The sequence below is a fragment of the Diadema antillarum genome, unplaced genomic scaffold (assembly GCF_040938485.1).
Source record: "Diadema antillarum isolate AM-2024a unplaced genomic scaffold, OU_Dant_1.0 seq00001698_RagTag, whole genome shotgun sequence".
Taxonomy (NCBI): domain Eukaryota; kingdom Metazoa; phylum Echinodermata; class Echinoidea; order Diadematoida; family Diadematidae; genus Diadema; species Diadema antillarum.
The window spans coordinates 318,800-342,182 of NW_027272389.1; the positions used below are offsets into that span (position 1 = coordinate 318,800).

The window sequence follows — 23,383 nt, forward strand, 5'->3', positions numbered from 1 at the left end:
CACAGGTTATGAATGTGGGCCTATTCAATGTTACTTGTCAAATTGTGCTGAATCTGCCTAACAAAAAAAGTTGAAGGTTTCCCGCGCCGCGCTGCAATTCCAGAGTTTCTGACGACTGACGAAGAGAAGTCGGTGTAAAGGTATGAAAGTTGTCTTACTGCTCTGCTGTGCTGTGTGATCGTCATGTGATTTTAAAATTTATTTTCATTCACTCAGAGTGTCCGGACTCGGGATGCAACACATGGCGCGTGGAACAGTAGCGTAGGAGCTGTGGCGTTTTCAGCTCTCGTTGAAATGGGTCTGGAGTCATAGTTAGAAAACCGAAAACAGAAAGTAACGAGAGTCCCTATAGGTCTAACGTTAACGTTAGATTTTAACATTGTAGCTAACCATGTTGGAAGCACTGTAGAACTAGCTAGATATAGATAAAGTCTTGGGTCTAGATGCCTAGATGTAACGTTAGTAAATTTACTTAGAGCCGAGCCGAGATCTAACGACAGCAACGTTAAAGAATAAAGATGCACGACATTGTCATTGACAACCCGTGTGCAAAGGCAAAAGATAATGTTTTGTACATTCTCTGTTGCTCAGCACTCGGCAGCATGCACCATGCTCTCAGAGTCTCAGCCTTTGGGGTTTTTAGACACACTTGTCTCTCTTGTTGTTGCGGTTGCACTACGACTGACATGAACCAGACACAATTGCTGTCAGATGTGATAAATGTGTGAACTATGTTGTATTTAACGTTGCGTTAGATTAAATTTAACCCCGTCGCGGGGCGCTGTAACACAGTAACAGCGCCCCGAAGCAACCCATGCAATTTTAGGAAGCACTCAAATCAGTTCGGGAAACCCACTCACAAGGGGGGCCCCTCCTTATAAGTAACCCGTCCCCCTTATAAGTAACCCCCGGGGCACCCCTTATAAGGAGTCTCCACGCTTTTTTGCAATGCAACGCGAAAATGAAAGGACTGCGGCAATTCGCTTGATTATGTCCATAAAGCTTCACAAGTTTCCTAGTTACTCACAAAATTTGAGCAAAATCGGTTTGAGGCATCATATCTAAAATCACGGATTTAAATGCGATGTCAAACGACCCATGCGAATGCTGAAATGCGAGCGATTACTGGCGCGAGTGTCGCCAGGCGCGGCGGCGCGGCAATGCTTGAGTGCAGACGTGGCGACTGAGTACACATTGTACTCAGTCGCCACGTCTGCACTCAAGCATTGCCGCGCCTGGTACTCAGTCGCCACGTCTGCACTCAAGCATTGCCGCGCCGCCGCGCCTGGCGACACTCGCGCCAGTAATCGCTCGCATTTCAGCATTCGCATGGGTCGTTTGACATCGCATTTAAATCCATGATTTTAGATATGATGCCTCAAACCGATTTTGCTCAAATTTCGTGAGTAACTAGGAAACTTGTGAAGCTTTATGGACATAATCAAGCGAATTGCCGCAGTCCTTTCATTTTCGCGTTGCATTGCAAAAAAGCGTGGAGACTCCTTATAAGGGGTGCCCCGGGGGTTACTTATAAGGGGGACGGTGTTACTTATAAGGGGGACGGGTTACTTATAAGGAGGGGCCTCCCTTGTGAGTGGGTTTCCCGAACTGAAATGCACTGCAACACGTAAACAACTCACCGCTCAAAAGGACACTTGGATTCGAAACGAAAAGCCACATGATATAAAACCATTATTGTTGAATATTAGAGGCGACTATGTATTTCTCACCATTACCTCCGAAAACAAGATAAATAGTCATCTTTAAGACCGTCTACTCGAGATACTGTCCGTTCGCCGTTTTGAACGTATCACGTAAATATACTGATCTGCGCATGCGCAAATGAATATTCATATTTTACGTCATCTGCCATATGTACAATGTTGCTCGTATTTGGTTCTCGGTCTCATTTAATAAAGGACACCTGTTCGTACCAATACCATAGGTATCATGGAGTTCAAAGATGCTCTAAGTGAAGTAGAGGAGGATGCAAAAAGAATTAAGTTCAAAGTGGAGCAAATAGAAATTATCGAGAACGCAGTGAAACAGAATGACACCTTCCTAATGTTGCCAACTGAGTTTGGCAAGAGTGCTTGCTTTGGTTTCATCACCAAATCTTGGAAGTTGGATAAAGCAGGGCTGCACACTAACCCATTTTTTTTTTTTCTGCCGGTCCAACCTGTCTCTGTCGGATCAGTAAATATCCATTTTTCCTCTCCATTTTTGTACTGGTCGGAACAGAAAATTTACTGGTCAACAACAACCTGAAAAAGCATTAACTGGCTTGCAAATTTATTTTCATGTTTTTGTCGACAATAATATTACCTCCCCCCCCCAAAAAAAAAAAAACATTTTGCAAATAAATATTTTGTAAACTCAAGTGCCTTGTTTATGGATCATTTCCTTGAGTAGGAACAAAAAGGAATCATTTGTGAATTGATTTGTTGATACGAAAAGAAAGTTAAAAAAAAAAGGGACTGAAATGCGGTTTTTAACTTTCCTCCGAAAATTTCTTCCCGTATCTTACAAGTATGCATTCTTGAAAGTACACTGCAGGGTCGAATTTGTGATGCTTTGTACTCCTATCTCTTCTTCGTGTATAGAACCATTTTAAAAGAATTGAATGTTTGTGAATTAAAGCGTTAAATGATTATGAACAAAATCAGATTGTATCAAATGCGTTTGTGACTTTTTGTCAACATCGGCGCACGTAGAGTAACACGCGTTACTTAAGTTGCTGCGCTTTTCACATTTTTGGTGCTCAGCTGGATTGTAACGATTATATGAATTATTTTTGCTGTATAGTATTTTCTGATGCACGTGCCAGAAGGGGTTCTTTATTTTTCTCCCGATAATCTTTTCGCATTTGTGCATGCGCTAGCATACGGCAGCATACGGCATCAGGGTCGAATTCACGATCCTTTTTCGGCTTATTTCTACCTCAAATATCAGCGGGATTGTGACGATTTCATGAACTTTACTTCGGATCACTGTTCGGATGTAATCTGTTGTGATGAACACACCAGAATGGTTGACAATGCGCCCTTTATTTTGCTCCGATAATCTTTTCGCATTTCGTAAATGCGTCCTCTCGGATTAGAAGAAATGATACGGTCGAATTCATGATTCTTTTTGCACCTCTTGGTCTCCTCAAACTTCAACGGGATTGTGATGATTTCATGAATCATTTCGGCTGTAATTTTTATAATGCACGCGCCAAAAGAGGTTTAAAATGTGTCTTATTTTTCTCCCGAATTTGTGCATGCGGTATGCGTTTTTGAAAGATACACAGCATGCAGGGCCAAATTCACGATCCTTTTTGCGCCTATTGTTTCCTCAAATTTAAACGGGATTGCCATGATTTCATGGATTATTATTCGGCTATAATGTTAATGATTCACGTGCCAAGAGGGGTTGAAAATGTGTACTTTATTTTTCCCCGATAAAATCTTCGAATTTCGTAAATGCGTTCTTGAAAGATCATAACACGGCCGAATTCATGATCCTGTTTGCGCCTATCAATTTGATATCAGCGGGATTGTGACGATTTCATGAATTCTATAATCTTTTACTTTGCACACACCAAAAGGGGTTGAAAATGTGTCCTTTTATACTTTTTACCGATAATCTCTCCCACATTTCGTAAATGCGCGTCCTCTCGGATTAGAAGGTATTCACGGCCGAATTTATATATGATTCGTTTTGCGCCTATATTGTCTCCTCAAACTTTAACGGCATCGCGGTGATTTTATGAATTATTTCGGCTCTAATCTTTTGTGATGCACACACCAGAAGGGTTGAAAAAACATTCTTTATTTTTCTCCCGAAAATCTCTTCGGAATTATTCATGCGTTTTTTGAAAGACAGTATTCAGGGCCGAATTCGATATCCTTCTTGCGCCTATCGTTTCCTCAAATTTCAACGGGATTGCCATGATTTGATATTCGGCTGTAATCTTTATGATGCACCACCAGAAGGGGTTGAAAATGTGTCTTTTATTTTTCCCCCAATAATCTCTTCGCACTATTCGAATATCACGATTTTTTTTTGCGCCTATTTCTATACCTCAGATATCAGCAGGATTGCGATGATTTCGTGAATTCTTTCGGCTGTAATCTGTTGTGATGCACGCACAAGAAGGATTGAAAGTAGTTGTTTTTTTCCCGATAATTTCTTCGCATTTGTGCATGCGTTTTTGATAACCAACATGGCATGCAGGACCGAATTAAAGATCCTTTTCGCGCCTACTGTTTCCACAAATTTCAACGGAACTGCGATGATTTTATGATTTTTTTTTAAATTTTTTTTTTCTCGTCACATTTTGTGCATGCGTTCTTGAAAGGTACACAACAGGACAAATTTCGTTATTCCTTTTGTGCCTATCTTCATTATGAGACCATTCTGAAGGAATGAAATGAAAACAAACGCAATCAGATCTTATACTGCTGTAATTTTTTCAATTTTTCTAAAAATCTGCACAAGTAAACTCGTTCTAACATGTCATCTGCCACGCTGCTGCAAAGCCGGGATCGGATCATGGGTTTAAAAAGGCATGAGTGAAATGACCACAGAAATGCGTGCGCCTCTACGAATACGTGTACATACTCCTTGTCTGATGGCATGACCGCCGATCGCAAGCAAACGAACGATGTAAACGCGCTGGGGAATACCGGCATGCATTTCAGCAGTATTGTACATACACGTATGTATAAGGCTTAAAAGGGTATTGATCAAGCAAGACAACATCAAAAAAAAAAAAAAAAAAAAAGCCATGGGGAGCAATGGAATACAATCCCAATGACCATGTGGATTGATCTGAAAGGGTTAATTTCTAGTTTTTCATTAACCAATCCATTATGCCTTTAAGATGAAAGCCAATCTAAAATTTTATCAATTTCACGACAATGATAAAAAAAGAATCCAGCAGAACAGTGCAAAAATGATAAAATCAGATAAAAAATAAGGAAGTTATGACATTTGAAATTTCAAAAATTTTCAGAAGACACTTCTTGTCCCATTACTATGAATGAATGAATGAATGAATGAATGAAAATGAATGAATACTCAAGAGTCAATTTTATTGATCTGTATGTCACAGTACATAGAAATTTAGCTTCCAATTCTTCCAACTTGTTACACAATAATTATGAAACACACACACACGAGGACACACACACACACATACACACAATCAAACAGAAAGTGACAAGCCTGACAGAAAAAGAAAGACAGGAAGGATCTCCTCTCATACGATAGTAAGTCTTTGGAAGAAAAAAAAAAAAAGGTCTCTCAATAAATAATCAAACAATTCTCAACTATTGGAAATAAACAAAACATGTATGTAACAGAAGTGTATTCAATTCAAATCACAGTAGAAAATAAACATGAAGCAAAAATGAATATGAGTCCCCAAGAAGCAGAGCTTGTGAGTGGAGCCCATTGTGAATGTACAACATTAAAACTATAATGTACAGTGTGAAAGGAAACTTGATCTATAGATGAGACATCTGGGGCATTGCCTCTGCAGACTGGGGAAAAAATAAAAAAACAAAACAAAACATACCCTCTATCATGAAAATCACCTGCTATTTTCTTAATCCTTCACATCTCCAGATGTTCATTATGTGTGCACTTCCTTTATTGCAAATAAATAATGAACCACACATTCGAAATGTGCTTTAAAAACGAAATAAATAAGTGCCGATAGGCCCGATAGTAAATCATCGCCCAGCATGCATTCTATTTGTTACGTCTCATGAATATTCATTTCAGTTCTCAGCGAGCCGTCCGTTTTTTTCCACACGCATACATTGCGTATTACAGTATGTGCTACGTTTTATCCATATTAGCGCATGCGCTGTGTAAGTCGTACTACAATACGAAATGCGGTAGGACTATAAAAACCTCGGATAAACTCTTTCACAGGGCTCTCAAAACAGATCATATTGTAAATCGACTTCGCCTGCCGTGATTGTAAGTATCTTATCTAAGAGTAAGGCTACTAATTTCAGTATAAAACCCTCTATTTTGGTCTCTGGTCACGTAAATGCTTAGCCATATCAGGTGCTTCCGTGACAGGTATAGGTTTGCTGTGCGACCCCTTTACGGTACGTATTTGTCCGTATGGGGTCGCTGCTGCGGTTAGATTAAATTCAGATTTAATTGCTGTATCATCTCAGCCCAGGGCAGGGCAGTCGGTAATCATGTAGAAATGCACACCTACCGTTCGCTTCGCCGTTTGTCAATAAAATTTTGTGCAGCTATTGGAGATGCTAAATTAAACCATATCAGAGAGTTTTCATGGAATTAGAAAGCCGAAAAGGTAAGAAAAATGAGAAATTGGAGTTGAAAAGTACGTCGGTCGCGAACATAATCTCCGATGTAAGCAGTGCACCGATTTCGCTGAGAACGATGTCAACGATTATAATCGATTCTGGTAGTCTCTAATTAGCCACTTACTAACAATATCGAACTTGACTCGTGCAATACGTGTAGCCCCTATTTTCTTTTTCGTATTTTTTTTAGTTAGCTCACCCGAGTCGGAGGTCCAAGTGAGCTATTGTGATAGTTCTTTGTTTTCATTGCCACTATCATGATTATCACTTTTCAAATTATTGATACAAAGATTACCGGTATTCATACCAGGATTTAGACATCGATCCTTTCTCTGAATATTGTGGCAAGTATTGATTTTATCATGACAAAAGTTGATAATAATAACTTAATTTGAATAGTGTTGAAGGGATTAGAATGAGGTTGAAGGAAAAGTGGTAGAAAAAGATTAGGCTATTTATTACGGTATTACACGTAGGAGGGAGAGAGAAAGAGAAAAGAAGATGAGAAGGAAGTTTAATTCAAAGGGGATTTGTTTCTAGTTATCTTCATAATTTATAGGCCTCATTTAAATAATAAATTAATGAGAATAGTATTACAAAAAGTGTATGTTATGTTATAACATTAATATTGTGGACTTCTCATAAAGTGCTCATTTTACCTAAAAAGAAACAGAATATTGAAATTGAAATAGTAATTTGTTTTTAATTGATAGGTTCAACTTATAGTAGAAAGTAATTGTCTTTATGATAGTATTTACTTTTCCCATTTCATTTTTTTTAATTATGTATACAAAAACTGCAACCCCAGTATTTGCTTTTGTTTTGTAGTAAAAATCTATTTTATTGTGCAATATTCATGATGGATAATTCCCATTTTTTCATATATCTTTTACTGACATTTTGTACGTATCTGTCCATCATTTAGTCAGCAAAAATGTTGACAGATATACAGTCACACGCAGGAGAAAATCAACTAAAACGATAAAAAACAGACGCATCAAGATCACTTTCTTTCTTCCACATTTTACTGTCGAGCCGACGTAATTATTGTGGTTAAACACCAAACAAGCGGCTGTATCACAGACTACTACGATCGATTATCATCGTTATATCGATCTTCCACATAATCGATCATCCATCATGCTACGCTGACACAGCCGTCGATCGGCGTACTTTTGAGTCAAAATTAGCTACTTTTCTTCTGTAATTGACTATGAAATTTCATGAAACCGTCAGATATGGTCCATCTTGACATTTCTGATAGCTACAAGAAGTTTTCATTAACAAATTAAGGAAGGAAATGGTAGATGTGCATGGTGTGCATTTCTACATGATTACCGGGCAGTCTCCGGGACCGTGGCCGGGCCGTGTTTACCACTAAACTAAAGATTTGGTCACTAGAGAGTCTCTAGTATAGTAGTATACTAAACCAATCTTTAAACACGGATCTTGTACTAATGTTAGACCTAACGTTAGATTTCTACTTTCTACCTGAATTTATAAATTATAGAGTAAAATATCCTGTTTGCAGCAGTTTAAGCATTGTTAAGGGTTTTTTCCAACTTGTAAGTTGTAAACAAATCAGGCAAATTATTTTCAACCATTTCATATATCATGGACAAGATTATTCATTAACGCAATTGTTTTCATAAAAGAAATTTACCATTGACCAACGCAGTTTTTATGATTTACCAGGGCAAAACCCGGCACAATTTTTGCCGATAAGGGCGATATGCGACGTAGTATTTCTGCTTGCAGCACAATGTACAATCCCTATGCAAATACGCGTGTGCTCCGCGATCTTTAGCTGAACGCCTTCACATGTCTCGCGAACATTGCGTAAGCGCCAATTCCCATTGCCAAAGCACATGAAAATAGCAGGCGCACATGCATTGGCCGCAAACATGTTCGCAATTCTGGCGGTGTTGTTGATGTCTTTCTCTTGTTTTTCTGAATTTTTTCGATGATAACATCAACTTTCCGAACAAAAATGGTGGCCCACATCGGCTCGCGAAAGTTCTATTTTATGTGAGGATATGTTTTCAAAATCCATAAGCATCGGGAAAACGACAAAAAAATCAAGTTTCTTGGACCATTATTAAAGGGAAGATAAACCCTAAAAGCAATGTGGATTGAGAGAAAGCAGCAACATTAGTCTATAATAGTAGAACGCATCAGTGAAAGTTTGAAGAAAATCGGACAATCGATGCAAAAGTTATGAATTTTTAAAGTTTTGGTGTTGGAACCGCTGGATGAGGAGACTACTAGAAGTTATGACATATGAGTGGACAACAATACATAGAAAATATAAAGAAAATTCTACAAAAATCCATTTTTCATGAAAATTACAAATTCCACCAACTTGATACTGACATATGTTAAGGGTAACAATTATCTAATAGTTCCCCCTGCTTTCTGAAAGCGGTTAGTCAAGTGCTTTTTCATAATGCTAGAAAAATGAATTTTTGGTGAATTTCCTTTATATTTTCTTTGTATTGTTGTCCTCTCATACGTCATAACCTCTAGTAGTCTCCTCATCCAGCGGTTCCAACACCAAAACTTTGAAAATTCATAACTTTTTGCATCGATTGTCCGATTTTTCTCAAACTTTCACTGATGTGTTCTACTAATGTTGCTGCTTTCACTCAATCCACATTGCTCTTTGGGTTTACCTTCCCTTTAATTGTTATGTTAAGAAGTACCAAAAATTTTATTTTGGATGCGATGTGTTGTCATTTAGGTGAGAAAATTTCACTTTCGTCAGAGATCGTGCCCATTTTATCGGTTGGTTTTTGTAGATTGCTAGTGTCAATGTAATGACGCACCCCACTACCAGTACCCCGGACATGGGTGCGTCATGGTCATTTTTTGACTGAACACACAGGGTTTTTGACGGACACCACAGTCACTTTTTTGACGGACAAAACGCTGCAAGTGACGAACACCACAGTCACTTTTTTGACGGACAACACGTTGAAAGTGACGCACACCTCTGTCACTTTTTTGACGGACATCCCCGGTACATTTGACGCACCCCCGTAAATACTGAAACGATTTTTGCATACGTTTTATTCACTCAATTTCATTTTCTTTTGGTTCGCAAACATAATTTGTAAAAGTTTCGGCAAGTTTCCCTTACCATGGCCCTGTAAGCACCGTACCGTCATTCACAATCACCGTACATCACGCTGCTGCTACGATATTCCGTACAACAGTAGTATGTATTCTGTGCATGCAATTCATACATGACAATCACATGTGTGCAGATGCGCTGTGTGCAGATGCGCTGTGTGTGCGCGGCCATTGCTAGTGCGGTGGATGCAGCGCAGGTACACACCACGCCACGGCATTCCCGCGAGTAACTACATACAGCCTAGTCGCTGTACGTAGAGATTCGCACAGCTAACAGCCCAGCAGCGTCGCGCGTCTGGTCGGGCTATCCCGCGAGCAGAAAATGGCATGCTGCAGGCAGTTTCTTCTGCTGCAGCTTCTTTTACTGTCAAGAATTCGCCTTTGTCACCACAGATTTCATGGGTTTGTTGGAGGGAAAATGTAAGGAGAAAGGGTGGCTTTTAAATTATGTGCTTGCCAGATTCTGGCAAGCATTTTTCCCTCTTATTCCAAAACACTTCCCGAATTTGATTTTCACTTGCCGCGGGACACCGCTCACTGTAATTTCACTCGCGGTACGTGTATGCGTATCCGGTACTGGTAGCGTGCAAAAATGCGTGCAGTTTTCCACAGCCAAGTGACGTACCAGGACGCACCCCTCGGTTTAAAATAATGCGTGTTATTTTCCATAGCCAAGTGACGTACCATGACGTACCCCTCGGTCAAAAATTTGACCGACAATGATGGGATTTTGACGCACCCCTCGGTCAAAAATTTGACGGACAAAGCTGGTAAAATGTCACAAATTTGACGGACCAAACGAGGACATGACGCACCCATGTCCGGGGGTAGTGGGGTGAGTCATTACATTGACAAGTGCATTAGTATATGTGTAGTGTGCATGTAACAGTGCAATGCTGTGGTTTAAATAGTGTTATATTACCGTGTATGTTGTACCTGCCGCGAACGGCTGCACGGCCGCTTACTAACGCAGTTACTCTAGAGTCTATTAGACTGTCTACTTTTCCATGATTCATGAATCATGATGATGCTCAGTATTAGACAGTAAAAAGTCAAACTCAAAGACTTGTATTTTTGTCATTTAGATCAGAGAGCCATTCATAAAGATCCAATCCTAAAAAGCCTGATGAGGTGAGGAGTTCCATGTGATGTAACATTACTAGAGGTTCTAGATAGTAACTTCTACTTCTAACAGTTAGATTGTATTCTGTTGGGCAATTGTGCATAGTGTATCTAGTTGAGTGACCCGCACCTCGTCATAGTTAATGTTTATGCATGTTTCAATCACATTTCGTCACTAAAATTCTATGAAATTCCACTCACATACAGGAAAAACGCTGAAGATTCCAATAGAACCACAATTTCATTGATCGATACCGGAAATTTGCAGGGATCGTCCTCAAACGCGAACAATGCGGAATAGTTGTGTGCTAAGGAGGAAGGGCCCCGTAGCTCGCCACCCATAGACAAAGCATGTAAATGACGTGTGCAAGTGACCGTGATGCTCCCATACAAGATAGACAAGCATGTAAAAGATGCGTGCGGGTGCCCGTGACGATACTTGTAACACATGTATTCCTAATATGAATTTCAGATTTTCTCAAAAAACTGCTTGTTTTTCACCAGAGTTTGCTTGTTTGCTTGTTTGTGGTAGCCCTGCCAAGTTTCAAGTTTTGATACTGAACACAATCCCAGGCATAAATTTTTGTTCAGTGCCAGGGCCAGCGGAAAAGTGGGGGGGGGGGGGGGGGCACGTCCGGTTTCATGAGCTACAAAGCAAAAAAAAAAAAAAAAAAAAGGTCTTCAGCTCATCTCTGCCCTTCCACACTTTCGGGTTTCTTCTGCTGACAAGCAAAGACAAAAAAAAAGGTCTTCAGCTCATCTCTGCCCTTCCACTTCGGGGTTTCTTCAACTGACAAGCAAAAAAAAAAAGGGGGGGGGGTCTTCAGAGCAAAAACATAACCTTGCAGCGCTCACACTTCAAGAGCTGTATCTATTTCTTTTTAGTCTTTTTAGTGCCACTTACGTACTTCAGGGTTACAAAAAGTGGGGGGGGGGGCAAAGTGATGACACCTTATGTATTCCTTTGTATGGTGTACAAAAAGTGGGGGGTTGAGCCCCCAGGTTCTGCCGGCCATGAGTGCGCTTGTAACAGTTTTAACAGAGTGACGGTATATTAGGGCCCCTGACGAGTTGCACGCACCTCACTATACCTTAAATGTTAGAGTAGGGTGTCTGGAGTATTTTTCTAACTTTTGAAATTCTTTCAAAAGCTGATTATGAACAATTTCATATGAAAGACAATTATGTTATTAAGACATATTTCAAATTTCATGACGAAATGATGATCCTATCTCAAGATATTAAGCTTTGAAATTAGTCCAATATTAGACCTTTTTCTCGCTGAGAACGAGCAAAACACGGCACAAATCATGTTCGCAAATAGCGCTGAGAAGCTGCTTGAGCGTGCGGATCTCAAGCGAGAGGTTAATGCGCGCACAGCGGTTAGCTAAGACGCGTAACCAGCGCAGAAGCCATTCCCCCTAATTGTGTTGTCATACCCGTGTGCACTAGCGCGCTGCGTGCGTTCGTACGTGCTCACTATGGTACATGGTCGTATCGCAGGCGTAGCTAGGCCCCACCGGTAAAATACGGGGAGCTAGCTGAGCAGAGAACATCGCGATTTATCGGCGGCACGGCGGCCAGGGCAGCTGGCGTGGCGAGCATCGCGAGTGCACTTTCGAAAAATAAATAAACAACGATAAGAACATTACCAATCCACATAATACCGTAAACTAATACTGGTAAATAGAACTTTAGTAGAGTCTAGAGCTAGATGTTCTCCGTTTTCAAAGTGATTAGCCACGGTACGTAATTTGTGAGCATGACTGTATCCAAATGTACAGAGTGCTATGTGTGATGTGTGCTACTGATCGGCCGCATACACACACACAGGTAGCTCGCTGCAATGCTGCATGCACGCATCCGATCCACACACACCGCAGCAGAGGCCATGTGGCAGACGCGATGCGTATTGAATTTACATAATGAGTGCCTTTGCGCGAAGTTACTATGGATTCTTGCATACGAAGCCACGCCTAAAACGTTCGCTGTGACCAAAAAAAATTATTGCAAGGGGTATTTTCAAGGCGATATCCCCACACCTAGGCATGGAGCTAGCGAAAAACTAACCACACCATCGGATTCAGCATATCCTCAACTACTACATTGTGTAGCATGTCTCGCAGCGATACAAGTACCGAAGCAGACGCTGAGATATGGGGATAGATGTGCTTCTATCGATTTTTACATCAATTTATCGTCGGATTCATGTACTGCCCTTCTGATAGGATATGGAGAAAAACTTCCTCTTTCATATGATACCAAATTTGTTAGAATTCGTTAATGGCATGGTCTGGGGATTTAGCAATACAGGCGAAATTTGGCTCAAAAATGCTGGGTCAAAACAGCGTAGGCGCGCGGCTCCTTTGCGTTCTATGGGACTTGCGTGTTATAAGATAGGGGCACGTTTTGTGCGAGGGTTAGCAGTGCACGATCAGACACCCTAGTTAGAGTACAACCCAGGGCCAGAGGTCCCAGTTTGTGGCATGGTGCCTATTTCTGGCAGGGGCACTATCATTCATCAATAAAACAGGTAATGAACATCATGTCTGCTTAAGATCTAATGTTAGTCCCACAGGAGTCACAAGCATAGGGAAGTGACACCTGATTGGGCCTTTTCATCAATGAACTAGAAAAGCACTCTGAGAGCGCAGACCTCCGCCAAGCAGCTACTTCATTTCCACCGATGATCTTGCTCTTCCACAGAGATTAGTGATTTCCACCCATACGTACCAGTATGCGTGCTGAAAAATTGCCCAATTTCCCAATATAGAAGCCTTTGTTATGTCATTTAACCTTCAGCTGCGCATTGTGCATTGCCCTAACAGAAACTAAAAAGCATGCACTTTAGTACGCGCATAAAAACCTCAAAAATGCGCAGCTTGAACTCCCAAGTTCATTGACCCTACCTGCCAAAATATCAAAAATCCTTCATAAAATCCATTAAAAAATTCCGGATCACTTGTTCTCAACCTTTCCTGCAAGTTTCATCTAAATCCGTGCACAAATTTTTTAGTCATTTTGCGCACAGACAAACAAACCAACGGTAATGAAAACATAACCTCCTCCCTTGGCGTAGGTAATAAAACGGCCCCTGCCACAAATAGGTGCCCTGTAGTTTACAAAGCCTGCTGCATACAGGGTGTTTTACTGTATCCACAATTTGTGCAGTCTGAATTATGTTGTACCCAACTGTAAAGCCAATTTTATCACTTTCTGTTTCCAGTGATCATTAAGTTTAGACTTGTTGAAGGCATTTTTAATCAAGGTAAATCAGAGCTGTATCAAGTGCACTGCCATGAAAATATCTTGCTTTGCACTGAGTTTGCAATACAACGTTATAGGCCTACATGTATCTTATACCCTACTGAAAAGCCAATTTTAACACTTTCCAATCAATTTCTAATAAAACGGACCTGAATTAATCTTCAGATACAAGTCTTTATCAATTGATTTATCAGATTAGTGTCTTTGCACAATTTTTATTTTTGCATCTCAGTGTCTTTATTATACAACACCTATTTAGAATGTAGCTATCTAATTGGTCGATTGCCCATCACGTGACATTTAGTGAAAGGTTCTATTGCACGCTCTGGTTGTCTCAGCGTGCAATTTTGGTTCGACCAAAATGTTCTATTGCACGCTCTCTGGTGTCACAATAAACAAACATGTGCCGCACGCACTCAACAATTACAAGCGCGCTTACAAGCGTTTACTTTTGTCTCTCATTTTTTTAAACAACTTCATTTCGCATACATACGTACACATGTACATACACGGTGACTGCGACTGTGAGGCTACTCATTCGTCATTCACAAAAAATGGTTGCCATTTCTGTGCTAAATTCAAGAATCTGTGAGTACCAAATCCGTCGACGTTCGAGGTGTTGTATGAAACAAATAGTGTATGGTCTTTACTCGTGCAGTGGAACGAGATTTCGCACTCGGTGAAAGATGAGGCGCACTATTCAACTCAGCTTCGCCTCGTTATATAGAGCGCCTTTATCTTTCACCTCGTGCAAAATCTCATACCATTGCACTCGTTACCATTCACTATTTGTATACGGTACTATTATTAGGTTGCACATTTTGTACCACTCTGAGTTCCCAAGTGAGGTGTGTACAGCTCAGAGATTTGTAAATTTAGTAGCGAATTACTCAAGTATGTACTGTATGTGCCATAATATTTCGCAGTGTACGTATGTGCCCACATATAAGTACAGAAGAAGGTGCTCTCCATGCAATGCACTCCCATCTGCACTGTATAAACCCATCTAGTCAAAGTTAATGAGTGATATCTTCACTGCTTTGTCTAACCCTCATGTCCGCAGATGGGCAAGAAGCAGCAAAAGAAGCCAGAGGACGAAACAGAGAGCCAGGGAGAAAACCAGGAGGAAGAGGAGGGCGTCGAGGAGGAAGAGGAGGAGGAAGTGTATCAAGTGGAAAAGGTGGTTGGAAAGAGGGTCAACAAGGGAGTGGTCGAGTACCTCCTCAAATGGAAAGGCTATTCAGAGTAAGTAGCATTTGTTACATTTGCAGGGCTTTAATGGAAGCCTTAGGCGTGTTCTAAAATCTACAATGTACTTTGCAATGAGAATTTGGATATTGGTATTAAAAGGATAAGTAGAATAAATCTGTGTGATAGTGGTAATATTATCACTGGTAGCAGATATGTTAATGGTCATCACAGCAGCAGTTTATTAGTGTAGTGAGTGCCTGATAATATTTAGAGGTAATTGAATCTCATGTGAGCTTTTAAGCTGTCGTTTTGCTAAGTTTTGGTTTGATACCAATGTAACACCGTTTTGTCCGAACATTGCCTTTCAGTGAGGAAAACACATGGGAACCAGAAGAGCACTTGGAATGTCCCGAGCTGATCGAAGCGTACAACAAGAAAGCTGCACAAGAGAAGGCAGCCAAGAGGAAAACTACAGTGAATGGATCCTCTGGAGAGTCTGTCAAGAAGAAGAAAAAAGATGACCCAGCAGACAAGAGAAGAGATTCTGCTGTAAGTATATATGTGTACCATCATCGACATCCCGCCATAGAAGCTTTCCTCTTGGCATATCTGTAGGAAGCCCTTAACCAGATGACTGTGTGGTGTGAAATCAATGGGATGCATTCTATCTGAGCTGTGTGGGATCTGAGTAGACATGCATATTTCTTCCATTTACCTGTGGTGTCTATTTCACATGCATATAGAAATATGTCACATGTTGTACACAGGAATAGTTCTCATGCATCAAAACTTAGAACTGGGACCAGGAGAGATATACATTCTACAAACAAATTTCATTCCGTCTCACTTGCAAGATGGAATTTGCATGCAGCAAATGATGCAACTTTGGCCATATATTTTGCCTTCTTGTTTATGTGTTTGTATGAATCTTTTTCAGGCGTCCAATGTCATCTGGTGAAATGGTAAAAATCTTCAACTACTTTTTGGTTAGCAAGGGTTATGCTGTAGGCAATTTGTGCCAGGCGGTTTTTGGCCACTGAAAGTATAAAACAGTGTTGCACTCTGAAATGTTTGGCTTCCTGATACATCTACTTTTGCTTTGTGTTCAGTCCCCGCTGATCGAAACTTTTGTGGAGTATGCAGCTCGCATATTCTCACAGGTAATCCATAGACAGAACAAGGAACTAAGCATTGATAATATATTGCATTTAAGCTATCTTTTGCACAAATTGTGACTTAACCCTAACTAGGCCGGGGGGGGGGGGGGGACCTCCGAGGCCCCCCCCCTCGACGTTTCGCGCGATGTATCGCTGTCGCGAGAAGCTATCGCCGCGACATTTCATGACTTTTTTCTTTCGAGTCTCCCGCATCTTTTGACACCAAATTTGCGACGCCCGGGTGCGCGGTTCCGAAGTTGCGCGTAAATATGCACGTGCATGTCAGACCAAAAATTGCTCAAAAACATGAATTTGTGTACAATTTCAATGCAAACTGTGTTTACAGGCAAATTTCATAAAAGCATGATTATTTTGGGGGTTTATTGATTAAAATCAATTAATAATGCATTTTCTCGTTCGGAACAATGTCACGCACAAATTTCATCGAAAAAACAATGAAAAACATAAAGTCGAAAAAACAAAGAAATACATAAGAAATTCAAAAAACAATAAAATACTTAGGAAATTTTTTCTGATTGTACAATTTTTTTCTCTTACATTTGCTAAGGACACTGAAAAGAATATTTACACCAAAAATGTGCCTGTTTTGAGCTTTATTTAGTGATTTATACTAAATTGTCTGATTTCATGCATCATTATGCATAAATTAGCATAATTTAGTGTAAATGATAATTTTTTGAAAAAATTAACTTCATGGTACTTTAGATTACATCATAGGCAATGTGTGTGCCAATTTTCGTCGCGATCGCGCGGTCGATGGCCGAGATCCGGAGGGGGGGCCTAGGAGGCCCCCCCCCCCCGGCTCTATCATCTACCTAAATAGCCCGGCCTAGTTAGGGTTAAAAAGCAATCTCACAAGTAGTTGAATTTGCACTAATACAGAATCACAATGACGGAACAAGGAATATGCATTATCTATTTCTTAGAAGCAAAGTTATAGCGATTCGCCATTCTGGAGACTGATGATGATGATGATGAAACAGCATTTATGTAGTGCCATTTATCTTTAAAAACATTCAAAAGCGCCTGGCTCCAACAATGTGTCACACATCATTCACAAAGTTGCTGGAAAAGATAAGTCTTCAGTTCAGATTTGAAGGTATTGAAGCTGTTGCAATTCCGAAGCGGGACTGGTAGAGAGTTCCACAGACGTGGCGCAACAGAAGAGAAGGCTCTATCCCGATACATTTTAGGCGGGTATGCCAAATGGGGAACATGGAGTTATGTATTATATTACAGGGAGCAATATTTTTATGTGCTATTCTGTTATGTGTAGGTGGGCCAGGGGAAAGCATGACAGTAAATTTATTGCAAAATATACAAATTTAGTTCCGTGTCAGTCCTTAGCAAGCTTGGAATGTTATGGCATCGCAGTCAATTTGGTGTATCAGTTATTTCCATTTCTTAGGTGCACCTTGATTTTTAACTGACATTTCTCTGTCACAAGGAGTTACTTTCAAATAACGTGTTGGCATAAAATTTCATCCTGATGTGTGCGATATGGTGTCACAGAGCACTTCTGGGGAGAGCAAAAAGTATGGCGGCAAGCCAGAGGAGAAGAAGTACCGTGGATTCGACAGGGGCCTGACTCCGGAGAGGATTATAGGTGCCACTGAGTCCAACAATGAACTCCTCTTCCTCATGAAATGGTGAGTTAGCAAGGTTTAGTTTCTGTCCGTCCTGCTGAACATGTTCATGCTCCTGGAATCGAGACGCTCAGCACAGTCAAGCCTCAGTTATCCAGCCATCACTTTTCCGGATCTCTCAGTTATCAGGATGTGCACTGGCACATGATTGTCCATGCATTTTCGGTGCAAAATACTGTTGCTAGAATGAGCTGAGGACCAAGATGAAAATGTATTTCAAGTTGTATTCCATTTAATTTGTGCATTATTTGAGTAGTGAAACATGCAAATATTATGTAATTCATCATAGTTGTAAATTATTAATGCCTCATGTATGTCTCCAACACATCATGCTCAAAAGTGTCGTGCTTGAGCATTTCTCGCTTATCTGGATGGGTGTCAGTTCGAACATGGCTGGATAACTGAGGTTGGATTGTACATTGCTAGCAAAAAAGGTGAAGAAAAGATTCCTTGACCCATCCCAGGTCAAATATGTTAAAGACACAATTTACCATTTGCAGATGAAACAAAAACCTAGCATTAGTGCTTTAATGGAGGGCTCGTATAGTTTTGGTTGAGACCTAACTTCAGGTTTTAAACATTTTTGGGTGAGATAATGAAAAACCTCTTATGAAATTTGAAAGAGCATGTAATTCCAAGAGAAATTCAACATTCATTTGATGAAAACTGGTTATGAAATGGCTGAGATACCCAAAACAGAGCAATATTAATAGAATGTGGGACCCACATTTTATTCCGATCGCTTTGTTTTACCTTGTGTTTAGATGTCTCAGCCATTCCAAAACCGATTTTGATGAAATAAACTTTGAATTCCTCTTAAAATGGCGTGCTCTGTTCCATTTCATAAGTGGTTTCTTGGTATCTCGCAAAAAGTTAAAAGCCAAATCCTCAGCTCCACCAATACTGTACCATCCCTTTAAGATAGTTCTAGAGTTAGGGATGGAAATAGCCACTGTAAAAATGTGAATCCATATAATCAATGTGAAGTATTGTTAAATACACAAAATGTGAACAATAGTTATAATGAAAATGTTTCCAGACTAAACCATCTATTGGTTTTTGTTTCATCAAATTTTGGTTCATCTGCAAATTTTATATATCTTGAAAATTTTTTAAATCACTGCTCCCAAAGGTAAACAGGACCTTGAATGCCAGTTCCATGGTATTGACAAAAGCCCATTAAAGACACCAGCCCTTTGTAACTTTGTCTGACCTCTCACTGACCACTATGGGCCTGGTGGCTTTGAATTTATGATCACACTGCAACAGTTACCTAATAGCTGTGACTCTCGTCTTGAAGGAAAACATCACTCCGTATGATCATAAGAAAACACTACTGATCTGTTTATTAAGATCTCTGTTTAGGCTGTGGGCCAAGGGCTTTTTTGTTCAAGTTCATTGTATAGAATAGGGGGACAAAGTATAAATGACCGTAAAAATAAGAGAAAAATATGTATATCACACACAGACACACACACAAAAATTGTCGTCCGAGGAGTAGACTCTTGCATGTTAGTGGAGAAAGTAAATATAATCGTTAATTTGGTGGTCAAGATCAATGATCTTCATCAAAAGTAAAGAAAGAGTTGACTTCTTAAAGGAGAGACAGTGTTTGCGTGAGATGTATAGGCATCCAAGTCAACATGCAACAGTTGAATTTCTCTAGCTGCATTTGATTTGGCTGTATCCTTGTTTTGATTTTGTCTCTCATTTTGTGGGAGGGGGCTGGACACAGAGATGCCAACCAATGCGATTTTATAGTATTTAGTACAATAAACAGTGTGAAATACACGTACAATAATACAATAAATACCTCCTGAAAGTACAACTTTCATCTTTCAAGTAAAATCTAAAATGAAGCCAATATTAACCACAGAAAACTGCAGAAAACAGCGTTATCATATAGAAGGATATATTATAAATATCTGCAACCCCTACAAAAGCAATGAAATGACGAGCCTAAATGGGCGGGAAATGCGCTGATGCTTTACAATTTTCTCATCAATGTTGATGAAGTAGCAACATTTTGACATGCCTGTCCTTACTGGGGAAACATTTTTTTTTTCTGACGTTTCACTTGCCCAGAATCAACAGGTTAGTGATGGTGTCAAGATTTCATAAAAAATCTGATTTTCCTCTCAAAAATCTGATTTTTGATTATGTGTCATCTGTTTTTCTATGTCAAGAAGTTGGCATCTCTGTGGACACATTAATTTTGTCAACAGCAAAGTAATATTCATGTCACTTTTTTTCTTTTCCTTTCTTTTTTTTTCTGTCTTTTTTTTCTGTCTTTTTTTTTGCTGAGCAGGAAGAACAACAATGAAGCTGACCTTGTGCGAGCCAAAGAAGCCAATCACAAGTGCCCCCAGATCGTCATTCAGTTCTACGAGGAGAGGTTGACATGGCATAGCGAAGAGGACGAGGAAGAGAAGAGATAGAAAGTGTCTTTGAATTTGTGTGATTGTATTTTGTCTTTTTTTCTAAGTCTGCTGTCAGTTGGATGCCTATTTCATTGATTTCGTGTTGTCCAGTGAGCGCAAAAATAGACCTCTCTCTCTCTCTCTGTAAGGATTCTAGAAACACGCATCTCGTTTCTGCCGGTGTAAAGAGTGGTGAGGCCTTCACAGACACAAGTTTCATGCCCCATTCATTCTGTGGCTGGTTTCATGACAATTTCATGGGTATCTCGAGAGTCTGTTGTACCTCATGGCACTGTACCTTTAAATACACCGAGGGTAATGTTACAGAAAAAGGTGTGCAAGACAGCCGAGTATCCAAAGAAGAAATTGGAGGGCGTAATGTGCCTACAGGGGATGCATTCTGCTGCCTATGGGCAGTTTCTTCATGTCACCCCTTAGCCTTCCTAACACACTTGCTTTGTATATACATTTTTTTTTTGTTTTTTTTTTTTGTTGTTGTCCGCAACAATTTTATTCCATGAAACGGCGTAGGCAAACAACATTCCATGAGCATTGGGAAGGAAACATTATGAATGTCTCTCTTGGGTGTGTTTTTTTTTTTTCTGTTCTAATGAATGTATTGATTATGAATTCAAATCAATTTCGCCTATATTGGATCAGGGATGGTTTTTCTGCGAATATAGATTTTCGTGCAAGACGTTACTCGCCATGATGGTTGGTTGTAGAAAGGAGGCTGAACTGGATGAGAAGAAGTGAGGCCAGGAGACAGCAGACAAGACAGCATAGTTCTATCTGAAGATCAACAATCTCCCCCACCCCCCCCCCCAAAAAAAAAAGAAAAAAAAAGAAAAGAAAATGCCTTCCCTGTGTACAGCAGTATTTTGAGTCAGTATGAATCAGAAGTCCTGTGCTCTTTGCAAAGTGTATGTTTGCCATTTTAGATGTGAGAATGAACCCCAGCACATGGAAAATGATGAAGTTGGAGGTTGACTTTGATTTCTTCAATTTAGTCCTGTCAAATACATGCATGCGCTTTATCGGCTTAGTCTCAAAAGTTCAAAAGACAAAAAAATGGAAAAAAAAGCTCATCCCAAATAGTTCAAATCATGCATTTCATTGGCTCCATGGGCATTGAGGTTGTATATATGTTTTAACACTTGTATTTTCTTACTTAGTAATTTGTGCTTTGTACCTTGTAATCCGCGGGAAGTGACTTATGGACACATGTTGCTTTTATCGCATCTAGCCAATGGATGCATTTGTTTTGATTGTTGTTGGGTTTTTTTTTCTTTTATTGTGAACTGTTTTTAAGGGATCCATTCTCTCTATTTCTTTATTTGGAAGCTTACAGCTGCTCCCAATATCTTTTCCTCCTAAGTGCTGTGTGGTTGTCTCCGAAGCTTGAGCCATATTCACAAGCACTAAGTTATCACTCTGCATACATCTTTTGTAGCAGCATATTATGGCTCTCTTCGTTTGAGTCATTTACTGAAAGCTCTTTTCTTCTCCCAGCAAAGAATTGAGCAAACTTGTGAAAGCCTAAGATTGTACGTATTGCCTACCTGCTGAGCTAGAAATGATAATAGAAGTCAAACATATTATGCAAGTCTGTTCAAGAAGTGCTAGTACATGCATGTGATACATAGATTTTGACTATATCTGTTTAACTGTGCATTTTGAAGAGACATTCATTTCTTCTTCCACTTTTTCTTTTTCTTCTTCTTTTTTTTCTTATTCTTCTTCCTCTTCTTTTGTGGTGTTTTCAGTCTTTTTGCTTTTGTGCAAAGTCCCTTTAGCAAATTATCAGAATGGCAAATGGCGCTGTAGATATTTTAAGTTTTATTATTATTGTTATATTATTACCATTTGGTTATTTTTATGCCTCCACCCGAAGGGTACCGGAGGCATTATTTTGTAATTGTTGTTATCTTGGTACTAGTATTCCATCATAGCACAGTCCCTATAACTTTAAAGGGATCGTATAGTTTTGGTTGAGACCTAATTTCTGGTTTCTAACATTTTTTGGTGAGATAATGAGAAACTTCTTATGAAATATGAAAGAGCATGTAATTCCATGAGGAATTCAACGTTTATTTGATGAAAATTGGTTTGGAAATGGATGAGATATCCAAAACAGAGCGATTCTAGTAAAGTGTGGGACCCACACTTTATTACGATCGCTTTGTTTTACTTTGTTTTTGGATGTTTCAGTCATTCCAAACCCCATTTTCATCAAATAAACTTTGAATTCCTCTTAAAATGGTATGCTCTGTACTATTTCGCAAGTGTTTTCTTGGTATCTCGCAAAAAGTTAAAAGCCCAATTCTCATCTCTACCAATACTGTACTATCTCTTTAAGTGAAAAAGGTATGAAGACAGACTGTGTTATGACACATGCCAAAGCTTCCAAGTATGTCGGCATGTAAACGCAAAAATGTGTCTGTTCGGAGGAATTTTATCAATTTTTTTACTTTGACGGTTCTCCAACGAGACAGAAAGAAGTACATGTGTGTCATAAACATTGCTGTGGGGGATGCTTTAACACTGTCTCCTATGGACATAAAGGGTGAGGTACCTCCACTTCCTCATTTACATCTTATTCACAGTTCTAGGTCAGCAAATTTAATTTTAAATAGTAAAATGAACAGCTGATAAATACAGTGCTCACCAGCTGTTTGAAATGTCAAAAATTTTGGGTGGAATTTTTGTGGACAAAGATAGCTACCAGATCTTTGGCATGCTAGCAACACGCTAAGTTATAGCGCACTGAAAGCTGATCATCGGTGAGTGCATACATTAGCCAATCACATTGGTTCCTGTGGGTAGAGCATCCCCCTACAGTATTGGGGTATGAGAGCCTTCAGTCTGTACAGGAGAGGAATTCCTTGAAGCCAGACATAGTCTCCACGGAGCATACCCCAAATGATAAATAACGGACTGATGGTTTGGTCTAGTGTACATGCAGGCATTAATTCTGTTTAACTTGAAACTTATGATTGATTTCAGTAAACTTTGCTGGTTTATGATTATGGATGCATGAGATGATTTCAGCACACATTTCAAATTGCTCCCTAAAAAATGCACGTATTCAT

The 23,383-nt window shown here is 39.8% G+C and overlaps 1 protein-coding gene across 1 annotated transcript; it reads left to right on the plus strand.

Moving 5' to 3' along the window:
• LOC139711756 (chromobox protein homolog 3-like) lies at nt 1-21,066 on the plus strand. Its single transcript, XM_071623610.1, has 5 exons — nt 1-140; nt 14,920-15,101; nt 15,416-15,596; nt 17,738-17,874; nt 20,180-21,066. Exons 2-5 carry the CDS (start codon nt 14,920-14,922, stop codon nt 20,307-20,309), a joined length of 630 nt encoding a protein of 209 aa, XP_071479711.1. The 5' UTR covers nt 1-140; the 3' UTR covers nt 20,310-21,066.
• Nucleotides 21,067-23,383: the final 2,317 nt, after the last annotated feature.

Coding starts and splice junctions, on each gene's coding strand:
- LOC139711756 (XM_071623610.1), top strand. CDS start 14,920: ATGGGCAAGAAGCAGCAAAAGAAGCCAGAGGACGAAACAGAGAGCCAG. Junction 15,597..17,737: donor ACAAGAGAAGAGATTCTGCT/GTAAGTATATAT, acceptor ATGGTGTCACAG/AGCACTTCTGGGGAGAGCAA. Junction 17,875..20,179: donor CTCCTCTTCCTCATGAAATG/GTGAGTTAGCAA, acceptor TTTGCTGAGCAG/GAAGAACAACAATGAAGCTG.